This window comes from Spodoptera frugiperda, chromosome 13 (genome assembly GCF_023101765.2).
Source record: "Spodoptera frugiperda isolate SF20-4 chromosome 13, AGI-APGP_CSIRO_Sfru_2.0, whole genome shotgun sequence".
NCBI classification, from domain to species: domain Eukaryota; kingdom Metazoa; phylum Arthropoda; class Insecta; order Lepidoptera; family Noctuidae; genus Spodoptera; species Spodoptera frugiperda.
The window spans coordinates 4,376,743-4,391,300 of record NC_064224.1 but is presented as its reverse complement, the minus strand read 5'-3'; the positions used below and the strand labels follow the sequence as shown (position 1 = coordinate 4,391,300).

The 14,558-nt window shown below is 36.3% G+C and overlaps 2 protein-coding genes across 2 annotated transcripts in view; both read left to right on the top strand.

The window, feature by feature from the left end:
- Window positions 1-14,558, top strand: part of LOC118270728 (cytochrome P450 4c3-like) — a 125,903-nt gene that overhangs the window by 42,699 nt on the left and 68,646 nt on the right. The window lies entirely within an intron of this gene.
- On the top strand, window positions 3,259-14,502 carry LOC118270316 (cytochrome P450 4V2-like). The gene is made up of 10 exons (XM_050698170.1): window positions 3,259-3,440; window positions 9,662-9,751; window positions 10,151-10,261; window positions 10,650-10,835; window positions 11,325-11,521; window positions 11,607-11,673; window positions 11,889-12,078; window positions 12,989-13,140; window positions 13,630-13,809; window positions 14,344-14,502. The coding sequence occupies exons 1-10, from the start codon at window positions 3,266-3,268 to the stop codon at window positions 14,496-14,498; spliced, it is 1,503 nt and encodes a 500-aa protein (XP_050554127.1). The 5' UTR covers window positions 3,259-3,265; the 3' UTR covers window positions 14,499-14,502.

Here is a 14,558-nt window from a genome sequence, read left to right as displayed (position 1 = left end):
TGAATGATTGCAATATGATGTTGATAGTGCATCAAACACATTATCAAATGTGTAGTAAATCAACGGACGCAGCAGATTCATGTACACAGCATATCGACGCGGTAGTGGTATGGTGTACATTTTACGCACAATTATGGTCATATCCCCATCAAAAAAAAAGAAATGGGTGAATCCTCCGGCTTAAGTTACGTGTTCATGCCTTGTGATCAAATGCGGGGTGAAGCATCAAATATTCTTTAGTTTGTCGAGAAAGAGTTATTTGCACCGTTACACGGAATTGCAGGTAAAGCAGAAGCCGAAGCCCGGGTACGATGCCTCGAGATGCACGACACTAGTTCGTCTAGCGATAATATTGCCGACGAATGCTGCAAGCGAAATCACGGGTAAACAGACAATTTGTTTGACAGGAGATCCTCGCTGATTTTCAACATGATGATTATTCGCGTGCAAAGTGTTGTCTAGGGCATACGAGGTTGTAATGTATGAATTTGAGCACTCTGTAAGAATTTTTAGTAAGTTCAAATAAATTCATCGAAACGGAGTTTCAATGGAAAATCTTTTTTTGTGTCGAATTTAATCAAATAGTGTGCAAAGTGCTATACCATATTTTACTCGTTATTAAATGTCGCAAACTTGGGTGGAATTTGCCACTACACGCCATACATAATTTATTCAGTACAGTCACTTAAAGTAAGGTGAACATTTTAATTCAGAGTATCTTGGTTCCTCTACAACTAACAAATGTTTTCCAATCTAATAAAAGTTGGCTAAGAATTTATGATTCCGCTATTACTTTTATTCAGGATAATGTAAGGAAGACTGCAGACTAAAAAATTAAGATTTGTAGCAACAAGAGTCAAAAGTTCACACTGTGTACTTTTTCGAATAATACATAAGTCACTGTAATTTAAAAACTAGTAGGACTTAGATATATTTTTCTGATAACAGTTGGAACCTTGCTGAGATCAGATGCCCGTTGGACGTCGACTTCAGGGACACCCTGTATATGATTATTATAGGTAATAAATAGTTGTGGAATATCTGTATATATAAAAATCAATTGCTGTTTGTTAGTCTCGCTAAAACTCGAGAACATCTGGACCGATTCGGCAAAATTTGGTCTTGACTTAGGTATTTGTGTGAAGTTCAGGGAAGGTTGAAAACGTGAGAAAAAATTGTTTGAGGCGGAACGTAGTTTGCTGGGCCAGCTAGTTTCTAAGTACATTTTAAGTTAAGTATTAAAATTATTTATTTACAAATTAAATGTATGCAGTTTTCGTTAGTTACATTATTAATGTCATGTAATAGTCACGACCCTGACGACCCTGGTATACTTACCTTATGAAAATTTGAAATGTCCAAAAATATAATTATTTCGACTTCGGAACCCAAGCCAAGAACTAATCACAGTTTTACGATTTTATAATTATGTATAAAGTCAAAGAATCTAAAAAAAATTCATTGCCTAGCAATGAATTTTTTTTTAGATTCTAAATATATCTCTATTATCGAAACCCAATCTATATAACTCTGTATTAAAAATAGAACAAAAAAATATAATTGTGAATTAATAGGCTTTTTTGAGGGGGAAATCATCCAATGAGATCTCCCGTTGGGCGAGGCGAGAGGGAGTGTAAGACTCCTACTGATTAAAAACTACACCGTTCCTACTCCTGATTTTCGAGCCGGAGCCCCGGTAAACCCGCTAGGTAGTCCGCAGCTCCGGATCAGGCATCAGCCCTACTGGGCCCCATCTGTGGTGGTCCGATGGCTCTTTGAGGCGCGCGCGGAACGCGACGCGCCGCACGCACGGGTCTGGATCTGGTCGGGCGGCGAGCTACCCTTACTCGCCATCCGCATCTGTTGCCTCTGGATAGTCCGCATCTGTTGACTATCCAGAGCTGCCTCTGGATAGTGTGATGCACTGCGTCGACGGTCAGTCATCACGTTTTCTCGAGTATCTGAAACGCAGCTGCGATCTCGAGGGTTTAAAAAAAATACAAAAAGTTAACGGCGTCATTATACTCAACCAAAAGTTAACAATTCTGGCAATTAACTCAAAAATAAGCTACCACAATGCTTAAGAACGTGGGGAAAATGATTTGTTAAATAAAATTTTAAGATTTTTGCAGAAATACCCGGGTCGTTAAAAGTCGAAATTGTTTATTTCAATTAGGCCAGGAAGGCAATTATGAACGTCAAAGCAAATATAAGAAGTCGCAACCCTAATGAGACCGTACTATGCATTGTTCCGCTGTGACGACGCGACGCGACTTCACGCAGCGCATCGGACAGGCGCCTCGCTCATAGGAAATAATTTTGCCGCAAAAATTGCACTTGATCAATGAATGAATATTAAATCAATATATACGGAACTGTCTACCATTAAAAGGTTATTTTGTGTTTTTAAAAACAACGTTCTCTTAACTTTTTAATTGCACACAATTATGTTTTCTTAAAAAAATAATTCCTATAAATATCCTGAAATGGTTGACAATGCGCCCGCGACTAGTCGTGATGCTTGGAAGGTAATTAGGCGACGCCAACTGTGACTACTTACCAGCAAGCTTTCCGTAAGGCTTGTTTAAAAAAACCAGGTGCTAAAATTACTACTACTACTTAATAACAATTTATAGTACTATATATCACAGTATAGAATCGTTCGGTAGAAGGGGCTGCATCGACGACTGACAGTTCAATAACATAATCTTGATAACACCGGACGGATACGTCAAAAATAATAAACCAGGGATGAACACTTTGGCAATGCGTAGAGATGTAGCCTCGTTGTGCATTTTCTATTGCCTGTACCACGGGAGTGCTCTGAGGAATTGTTTGGTCTTATACCTGCCAATTCCCTTCACAATTGACCTATACGACAGCATTTCCATCCCCATCATATAGATGGTTAGCAGGTCACAACTGTGCGCTTCTCGCACAATTGTGGGATGTTGCGGATGTCCATGGGCGGCGTTGATTAGCAAACCCTTTTACAAAATGTGTAAATTGCTCACTCGCTAATTACGAAACATTTCTTCTGTCAATTTGATCGCCTAGTACCTGTATCTACATAATTTTGATGTTCGGTTTCTGGAATTTTATGTATTGGAAAAATTCATAACTTCGTTCCATGAAAACATAAGTTTACAAAACCCTTCCCGTATGGTTTGTTATGTTATCTAGGAACCATGCACTTGATATGTATACCCCCTTTTTGTTACACCGTGTATATATAGGTATACCTATATATAAGGCTTTCGCTTGTATGAGAGCGCAGATAGTTGTCAGCCTCAGAATGCCAGTGATCGCACCATTTTTAATCTGTGTCATTGTGTTTACACTGTGGTTGTGGTGGAGGCCGAGAAAAAATGCCCCCCCGTGTTATCCCGGTGCATTGCCATTAATAGGCCACGGGTACCAACTTTTTGGAAATCGTAAACGTAAGCAAATGATGTATTAATTTTTAATTTGTTAAATATATATACTTTTTTTCAGTAAAAAGCACCATGTTTCTAAGGTAGTCCCTTAAAGAAAGCAATGCATTTTTTGATGTCTTCTTTTTTGCGTTGACACATTTATTAATTGTTTTCTTAACAATCACGAACTCAATATAAAATTGATATTATGATCCACTTTGGTGAGATTGTGGCCAAACGTCGACCCATATATTATGCACATATTTTTTTATTTTTTTTATTTTGATACAACAGTATTGTAATTTTCGTTTTAATGGTTAATTGATAAAATATTATAAAATATATTGGAGATAAGTGATTTTATAAATTATGCCTGGTGTATAGGAAGAAAATTTTATGAAAAGATTAAAATAAAAAATAATTAAAATTAGAAAATTTTACCTTTTATTATAAATATAACGTAACTAATGAAAGTGGGTGCTCCATTAATATTTTGTACTTCTGAATATCCCTTCTGAGATTAAAAGCCATCATGAATCACTTCAATATCATAAAAGACTTCAAAAAGGGGGGATCTCAATTTGACGTGTTTGTATGTATGTTTGTGCGATATTATCTCGCGTTTGGCTGAATCGAGTTTGTTGCGGTTTTCAGAAAAGTATTTTTCAGACTTATGATAAGATTTTTACAATATTAGCCGACTTAAAATAAAAGTCGGCGAAGAAAATTAAAGGCAAAGGAAAAAATAAGTTTAAAAAAAGATTTTATGTTATCTCTGTCTAAAACCTAATTTAATAGAAATTAACGGCTTACTTAAATAATTTAATTAAGTAAACCTCTTTATGAGGTTTCAAGTAATTTTTACCTGCCTGTCGTTATAGACTTGTATAGATCTTGCAGTCTTGTATGTCCGTAAAAATATTTTATTTTAAGGTTTTTGGGAAAGCTTGTCTGGCATTGAATTTATTGTCAGAGAGTGGTACTTACTTATTAACGTTTCGGGTTTTATATTCAAAAAATCCTTTCTTTTTTATTATCTTTTATCTTACTTTAAGATTTTAATGCTTTTAATGTTTAACACGTGCTTAAATTTTACGAGTGTTGTGACATAATTTTAAACAAATTTTGTTATTTAATATAATCATAATATTACGAATTGACTGGCTCGTTGGTCGAGTGGTCGCAAGGGCGACTGCCGAACTAGGGGTCTCGGGTTCGATTCCCGGCTCGGGCAATGTATTGCTGGGCTTTTTTCGGATTTTCGAAAATTTCTCAGTAGTAACACGGAGTCTGGAATTGTGTCCAGGATATGGCAATAGGCTCACCCCCTATTACATGGGACTTATTACACAAATGGTGAAAAGTGGCTGTACATTGTATAGCGGCATTACGTGCCGTAATGTGCACCTCTGCATACCCTTTCCGGGATAAAAAGGCGTGGAGTTGTGTGTGTGTATTACGGATATTACAGTTACAAGAAACAATGCGTTACACATTTTATATTTAAAAAGAATAAAAATTATTTTAAAATAACCTACCTCAACACATGTATTTAAACACGTGATCAAGTATAGGTGGTACAAGAGGATGGCAAGCGAGCTGCCGGCGTTCTTACCACCATTTTGTATTGACGTTACAAATTATATCATACGAAGTACAATTTAAAGTTAAAATTTAAATGACAATGTAATTGCTGGGTTGGATCGGTACTTATTAATTGAGTTATTATAATACCATGTACAGAGCGAACTTTTTTTTTGAGGTGGTAAAAAATATCCTATGTCTTGAGAATCCGAGAGGGAGTGTCAGACTCTTACTGACTAAAAATCACCCCATTTTTACTCCTGTTTTTCGAGTCGGAGCCCCGGTAAACCTGCTACGAGAGTGGGTCAAAAAGTTCGCGGAATGTGGGGTATATAGGGGGAAAAGGTAACTTTTTTACCTGCACTGGTTGTGACACTCATTGAAGGTTTAAATATGAAATTTTATTATAAAAACAGGTAATTATTCACTGAGATATACGTCAATCAATAAGTCAATCCGGAAGAAAATTTGAAACTTGGTGAAAATTTAATTTCGTGCAGTCATAAAGTTCCCTACCAAGCAAGGAAAACCTCCTCAAACTTTTGGAAAGAGATGTTTTTTGTTTATGGGGACGCTTGCCCTTGTAAAACCATGATTTACAACTGGCACAACCTCTTCAAGCAAGGCAGGGATTCGATTGAAGACGATCCCAGGCCAGGACGTCCTGTCGAGTCGACCACGGTGGAAAACGTCGACTTGAGATGAAACTTGGGTTCATCATTATGAGTCTGAGTCCAAATACGACTCGATGCAGTGGCACAAAAAGGGTACACCACCCCCAAGAAATTCAATGTGTCTTCGTCGGCTGGAAACTCATAGCCACTGTTTTTTGGGATACAGAGGCAATCCTTCTTATTGACTACAAGGAAAAGGGCGTCAACATAACTGGAAGTAACCACGCTACATTGCTGGAACGACTGCGACATGCTGTGTGGGAGAAAAGGTGGGGAAAAATGTCCAAAGAAGTGCTCCTTTTGCACGACAATGCACCCGTGCACAAGGCACAAGTTGCGATGGCTGCTGCACAAATAGTGGGCTTTGAAACCTTGAAATATCCTCCCTATAGGTCAGATTTAGCCCCGTGCTATTATTATCTGTGTTCAAAATTGAAGAAAGAGCTTCAAGGGTAGAAATGAGGACGTGAAAACCGCAATTTCGGCCTATTTTGACGACAAAGACAAAACATTTTTTTTCGAGGGTATTAATAAATTAATTCACCGTTCTGATAAATGTATTTGAGTCAAGGGAGAATATATTGTATAGGAAAAAATATTTTGTGTTTAATTTCTTAATTTTTCCCCTCCATTCCGCGAACTTTTCGACCCACCTACGTAGGTAGTCTGTAGCTCCAGACAGTGCGAACTTGATACCAGAGCTGCAGAGAGAATTACCGGGGCTCCGGCTCGAAGCAGACATAGGAACGGGGTGGTTTTTAGTCAGTATGGGTCTGACACTTTCTCTAGCCACACACTGTACGGCAAAAGCCGTTTGAAGTTTTTCTCTCCCAACATAAATAATTACTACTTATGTAAATGAGAATCTGAGTAATGCTTCATTCAACCTGTTATAATTATATATTTGAATACGCTTACTCTACACTCGCGACTGAAGAACCAATAAGAGTATATTAATTTATGCTAATTTTATTAACATGTTATTTTACTCAAATAAAATAACATGTTAATAAAATTTAATAATCAGTTTATAATTCGGCTGAAATGTATTTTTGTTAAAGGGCTAATTATTTTTTTTATATAAGGTGTTCTAAAATTATCTTCCACGGCTTTAATGGCTTTAATGGGGTGTTGTGTTTAATGATTACAATCTATACATATAATAATACATATAATAAATCTGTAGAAGGGTCAATTCTGTACATTGAAAATATTGAAAAAATAAATAGCAGGGGGTGTTACTGGATCGATACCAAACCCAAATATGTGATTAAAATTTTTTTGTCTGTCTGTCTGTCTGTATGGTTCGATTTCGATGAAACTTGGTATGTTCAAGCATCACGTGAAAACTAACGGTTCGATTTCGATGAAACTTGGTATAATTATACCTTACTATCCTAGGCATAAAATAGGATACTTTTAATCACGCTACGATCAATAGGAGCAGAGCAGTGAAGGGAAATGTTAGGAAAACAGGAGAACTTACTCCATTTTTTAAGCTTCCGTCGCGTGTGCAGCCTTAGATATAGTTTAGAACCTTAGAAAGGACATAGATATATTTTTATTTCAAAAATCTACACAGAAATAATGTATGACAGAAATGTTCTCCTTAAAATGGTTTAAAAAATATTCCACGACAGCAAATGTCTATCTCTTATGGTTGACTTACAATGTATTATCAGTCGTATGATTATTTGTCTGTAGTGGTCCTGCTGTTTCGTATATTCTAAATTGCGTTGTATTTGTCAATTAATAAGTTTATTTGTTGGGTTTTCCTGGTTTTTTGGTTAAACTATTTAACGTAGGTTTAGTTTGATATCGATTATTAGTAGTTACTGTAGTTAGTTTTTTTAATAAAATTGTAAGTCTAATTTTTTTTTAATTAGATTAGATTTAAGTCGTTTCTTTTAAATTATTTAGTTTAAGCTTGGTTATTATAGCATAGAGGATAGGTTGTAATATAGTTTCTTTTTTAATTGTTATAAATTCGTAATTCGTAGCTTTCTTTAGTTTTAAGTTAGTTTAAGTCCGTTTTTAAACTATTTTTTCAATGCCCTAAGTGAGTATACATCTATTAAATTCAAACGCAGAGCTCATTATGTTGATTTTTGAAGAGTTCCCTGGAATATCTTCCACATCTCATTTTTGAAGAGATCCCGCGAGATCGGGAACTTAAAACCAAAAATTTGCCGGAAGTCACTATTCCACGCGAACGAAGTCGCGGGCAAAAGCTAGTATTATAATAAATCTTTAGAAGGGTCAATTCTGTTCATTGAAAATATAGAAAAAATAAATAGCAGGGGGTGTTACTGGATCGATACCAAGCCCATATATGTGATTAATTTTTTTTGTCTGTCTGTCTAAACAACGTGTAACAAAAAGGGGGTATACATATCAAGTGCATGGCTTCTAGATAACATAACAAACGATACGGTAAGGGTTTTTTAAACTCATGTTTTCATGGTACCAAGTTATGAATATTTCAAATCGCGCTGCCGCTTGATTCAAAATTAGGTAGACAGGTACTAGGCGATCAGATTGACAGAAGAAATGTTTCGTAATACTAGCGAGTGATCCCTGTAGTGTTGTGACATGTTTGTATGATTTAAAATCAAGAAACATGCGATACCAAGTATTTGGTACAATTTTTTTTAATCGTATTTTAAGCTGAAACTTTGTGTAGAGACTCTATTCAACCTGTATTCATCATCGTCTTTTGTTACACGTTGTATATGTTCAGGCATCACGTGAAAACTAACGGTTCGAATTCGATGAAACTTGGTATAATTATATCTTATTATCCTGGGCATAAAATAGGTTACTTTTTATCCTGGAAAAATACGTAGAAAAAATACTTTATTTTTCAGTTTTATTCTGCTCAACAGCAGTAGCTCAATAGAGGGATCTCCTTAATTATTATGGGCCTCGCCGTATTCGGGTCCAATAGATATTTATAAGATGTCATTGTCAGAGTTACTCAAAATGGAGAAATAAAACTTCCACGCGAAGACCGACATCCGCGCGGACGAAGTCGCGGGCGGAAGCTAGTGATTAATAAAATTGCTTTCAAAATTATTTTCTTTGACGAAGCGACGCAACGTGCGTAAATTGAATTAAATAAATATTACTTGAGGGTACGTCAATTTCTTCACTATTGTAATTTACAAAATTACAACACTGCCTCCCATTAAACTCATGGCAGATAATTTTAGAACACCTTATATATGTTCAACGTGATCGAATTCTTATGAGTATCATAAATATTCATGCAATGTCTCGTTTAATATTTTACTTACACTTTTCCAAGCTGTCTCTTGTTCTAAATTAAACTTTATGTTACTTGTAAAACTGTTAAAAGAAAACAAAATCTCAATACGTTTATAAAAATATTAACAGACTAGTTTCTGCCAGCGGCTTTGTTCGCGGTTCCGTGGGATATAAAGTCTGGGATTTTACCATAATCTATCCATGGTCCAAATTTCATTCCGATCCCTTCAGTCGTTTTAACGTGATTGCGTAACAAATAAACACACATACTTTCGCATTTATAATACTAGTAAGATAGTAAGCTTACTAATGCCGTACTACCTGATATTATTGTCAGTTAACGCACCCAAGACACAGGAGAAAAATCTTAGTGTAGGGCAACGGTCTTTACAAAAAAATGTAAGTGAAGAACTGGACAAACGTGTTAATCGTGTATTTTAACACGATTAACACGTTTGTCCAGTTCTGATTTTCTTGATTTCCATGACCACAAACGTAATAAACTGATGTTATATTTTTTATCTCTCATTAGTATTGAACCCAATTTTCTGTCTCAAGAAGTCAAAGAACATTTTTTCTTTTAATAGTTAGTGCAAGTGACATAGAGTTCAATTTAGAATAAAAAACATATTTATATTAATAATACCTTTCATTTTTAGGGTTAAATTTTTTTTATTGTTATAATAATTGAAATACCTCTTAACACTATTCTTGTTTCAGAATTATGGATTTACTTAAAGAAAATATTTAATTATTCTTTGGAGAAGGGTGGGGTTCTTGAAATCTGGATTGGAACGCATTCTGTTTATGGTAAATAACACAAAATTTTCCTATTTTTGCCAAAAAACGAAAAGTCGTGGTAGCGCGGAGGTTTAAGATGCCCGCTTAGGGCATGAGAGTGTTGGTTCGAAACCTACTAATGTGACACATTCCAAGTTGTATGTACTTTCTAAGATTATTTTGACAATGACAAATGGTGAAGGAAAACATCGTGAGGAAACCTGGGTTTGTAATGCCTATTTATAAGTTTGAAATCGCTTACTCGCATTGATTAATGATCAAACCTTCGCCATGCGAGAGAAGGCCTTTGATCAGCAATGGCCACTTATAGGCCGATGATGTGATGTGATGTGTAGCCAAAGTATTTTTTCAAGTGTGTTGCGGGCGATGTGGGAAACTGTTTAATGGTTTAATTATTGTCTGTTGCAGTATTGACGGACCCAGATGAAATCCTAACAGTCTCTAACTCATGTTTGAATAAAGCATACTTTTATGAGTTTGCAAAGGAATATTTGAAAAATGGGTTGATTACTTCAGACGGTGAGTGTCTCATAATGACAATTAGTATTCAAAAGTAATACTTTAGGTAATACTGTGATTGTAATATTGATAATACGAATGGGCTAGCTCGACCGCAGTGATACCACGTGAAACAACGCTCGGCTGTGTTTTCTTGTATGAGTGAGGTTACCGGAGTCCCAATTACCCCCCTTCCCAATCCCCGATTCCCCGAGTTTAGCTAGCGTGACCGCTTGACAGAAGGAGGAGATGGCATCCCAGTCCCACTCGTTTCACATGTTATACATAAATATCTATACATATATACATAAAATGTAAGGCCTATCAAGCCATATTATTATACAACTTTATTACACGTGGCCTTGTATTTTTACTTTAATTTCAATTTAGACTTATTTTTTTGTTCTAGCATCAACATGGAGGAGCCATCGAAAATATCTAGATGCGGCCTTCAGTCAGAAAGTTCTGGAAACATTTATCGATGAAATGAACACACAGACTCGGGGTTTGGTCGCTCATTTAAATGCCCATGTGGATAAAGAGCCATTTGATGTACGACAGTACTTGATCAATCATACGTTGAAGACTGTCAGCCGTAAGTTTTAAGACCTATATTTTTTATTTTCTTTGTAAGACGTTGCCCCACACTAGGATTTTCTCCAGTGGCGTTTACAAACATACTAGTTCACATACACATGACACTCAGACTTGAAACAACAATTTGTGGATAACATAAAGAGTTATTCCGTCCAAGAATCGAACCCGGTACAAACTGCGCGGCAGCCGGTTGCTTAGTCACCGTACAAACCGTGCAATATGTATATACACTATCTCATTGGTCGAATAGTTTCAAGTCCAATAGTATTGTAAGTCATACTAAGATTCGCCATACCTACGAAACATTGCGCAGCAGCTGATTTCCTAGTCCTTCGTTTAAAAGTAAACAATGCAATTTTATTGGAACCACTCAGAAATTTCAAAATATTGAAAACACATCGACCCCTTGTTTGACAGTCACACTTGCGACTAGTCGATAAACGAAGTAGTGATGATCGAAATAAAAACATCAATATATTTTTTTCAGGGACCTCACTAGGACTAGAAGTTAAAGACCAGACAATGATAGATCACGCATACGCAGATGCATTAGATAATTTAATCAATGTTTACTGTGAGAGGGTTCAGAAAGTTTGGATGCACCTCTCTTGCATCTACCAAAGAAGTTCTTTAAGAAAGAGAGAGGACTATCTGCTAAAGATCATGAATAATATTATAGATGCCGTATGTATTATGACATTTTGTTAATAAATGGTGGTTTGAAATTTCTTACTTGTATGAGATACATTTTAATACAATTATTTTACAGGTTATTGTAAAACGCAGATCAGATTTGAAGAAAAAGGAATCTGTGGAGTGCGATACAGTAAAACCAGGTAAATCTCATACTAAACTTTAAACTTAATAGAGGAAAGGTAGATTCTTTTATGGTATAGGCCCTTAAATGAACAGACGCATCAATTGATGATACAAGTGTGTTGCCAGCCTTTTGGGGGTTAGGAATTTATGGATTGTTGGGGAATCGGAGATTGGGAAGATTAAAATACTTAATATGAACAAAAATAACATAACACTGGTTGTCCCATTTCAGGTAAATTCAAACCAGTATTAGATCAAATTCTGCAGTTAGTCGATGAGCAGCATGTCTTCAGTGATGAAGAGATTAGGGAACACCTGGATACAATTGTAGCTGCTGCTTATGACACGACCTCTGGAACCCTGACTTACATATTGTTGGCCATAGGATCTCATCCAGAAGTACAAGAGAAAATTTTTAAAGAGTGAGTTATTGAAGTTTAATTCTGTATTTGTTTTGTTTTATTTTATTTCTGGTAGTCTTTTATTTTCTTTTCTTTATTATTGGTCGAGTGGTTGCAAGTGCGACTGCCGGACAAGTGGTCTTGGGTTAGATTCCCATACCGGGCAAAGTATTGCTGAATTTATTTAGGTTTTTCGAAACTTTCTCAGTAGTAGCTCTATAATGTGCACCTCTGCAGGGGTAGGCTCCTTTTGTGGATGAAAGGCGTAACGATACATGTTTTTATTATTTTTGTTTAATCTTGTTTTCTTTACGTACTATTCCATGTATTTTTTTCTTGTTGTTCTTAACTTATTGATAGAATATAGATTCTATCCATAATTGTACTCAAACACCATGCTCAACACCATGGTTGCATCAATGACCTTGAAAAACAATGCAGAATAAAATAAAATTGTTATAATTGCATTAAGTAATTATTTAATTAAATGCTATTAACTGTGATTGTCGCAAGCATGAGCGAGCCTTTGTTACGGTCGAGAAAGTCAAAAGGTCAGCTAGAGTAGTGTTTTCTTAAGTAATCATTGTTATTAAAACGATATTTTTTATAATTAATGGCCACTGTTAACAACGCTACTTATAGACACAAACTAAGATCAAAATAAATACAACTTTAAAATTAAAACCCCGTGCAACGTTTCGTGGGTTCGCTTCCCATACGGAACGACTCTTTGTGTGATTCCACACATTGTTGTTCCGGGTTTGGGTGTCATGTGTATGTGGAATTGTATGTTTGTAAACGCACTCACAGCACAGCAGAAAATCATTTTTTTTACAACAGAAAATCCTAGTGGTAAAAACTCTGTTGATATGAATATTCTTCGGAATATGTAGGAGATATATTTCCATAAATAAAATTGTATAAATTACAGGATACAAGAAGTTCAACCGAACAAAAACGAAGATATCACAAAATATGACCTTTTGAAACTGGAGTACGTGGAGGCTGTGATCAAAGAAGTACTTCGGTTGTACTCGCCAATGCCAGGAGTCGCAAGGAAAATTGATAAAGATGTTAAACTAAGTAAGTTTGTTCAATCGTACCTTAAGTTGGTTCTGTCAGCATGAAAATCCCAGATAGTCTGATGTTGGACAGCTTCAGACTACCTAGCGGGTTACCGGGGCTTCGGTTCGAAAAGCAGGAGAAGGAGAAGGAACGGGGTGGTTTTTGGTCACTAAGAGTTAGATTCTACCTCTCACCTCACCCAAGGCGAGAGAAAACATTGGAAGATTCCGAGAACCGCCTCATAAGAGGGTCCTGTCTTCTATATAAGAGGGTGGTACAATCTCACAACAGGCGAGTTGGAGATTGCAGTTATATTATGTTTATCAGAAAGCGCTGCTATCTATACCCAGACACTGAAAAATGTACAGTGCCTTAGTCGTTTATCTCGATGCCTTAGAGAAAAGAAGATTAGGTACACCTAAATCTAAGTGTTTCATGTATACAGTACTCTACCGTTTCCAGGTGGCTCATGTTTGTTGACTAACCTGATTTCGTTACTTTTTACAGAAAATTACACATTGAGAGCGGGCAGCACTTGCATATTCAGTCTTTATGGGGTTGGCCACCATCCTATGTGGGGTCCCGACGTGAACGAGTTCAAACCAGAGCGATGGTTTGATGTCGCAAACTTTCCTACCAACCCAAATGCGTTTGGTGGGTTTGGCATCGGCAGACGAAACTGCATTGGTAAGTTTGGAAAATTTTGGCTACAATAGTATGATTCTGGAAAAGAACCGTGATGAGTGATTGGAACTGCAATTATCGTTAATGAACTCAGATGAATTATTATTGGTTGTTTCGACTTTTGGAACTCTTAGCCATAACATAATTTTTACTAAGTGCTCGCAGCGGTGTGTACCAAGCAGAGTCTCGGACTCGATTCTTAGTTAGGCAAAGTATTATCCCGATCCGGAGCTGCGGACAACGTAACCGGTTACTATAACTCTGGCTCAAAGTTGCAGAAGGAATCGAATGGGGTGGTTGTAGTCAGTAACACTTAGATACTCCTTGTCGTCTCACACAAGGCGAGAGAAGACATTAGTTGATTTTCCCACCTCAAAAAAGGCAAATGATTGTCGGGATTTTTTCTGCTTTTCAATGTGGTCTGAAATTATTTCAGTTCTTAAGAATTAAGAAATGAGGAGTTAATAGGATCCAAACCAGTACCAGGCTTTTTATAATTTTGTGTAAACAATACTAATTTTCCTTTTACTTTTACAGGTAAACAATTCGCCATGTCAGTGATGAAGTTAGCAGTTGTATACATAGTGCAAAACTACCATCTCTATAGTGATATAAGTAAACTAGAGTCTGAATACGATGTAGTACTAAAACCTGTATCAGGACATTTAATTAGTCTAAAACATAGGTCATAAGGGTAGCGTAGAGTAAGATATCAAAACAAGGTTTTACTATAACTTTTGTGAGACATAAAG

Coding starts and splice junctions, on each gene's coding strand:
- LOC118270316 (XM_050698170.1), top strand. CDS start 3,266: ATGAGAGCGCAGATAGTTGTCAGCCTCAGAATGCCAGTGATCGCACCA. Junction 11,522..11,606: donor TGAATAATATTATAGATGCC/GTATGTATTATG, acceptor ATTATTTTACAG/GTTATTGTAAAACGCAGATC. Junction 13,141..13,629: donor TGATAAAGATGTTAAACTAA/GTAAGTTTGTTC, acceptor TACTTTTTACAG/AAAATTACACATTGAGAGCG.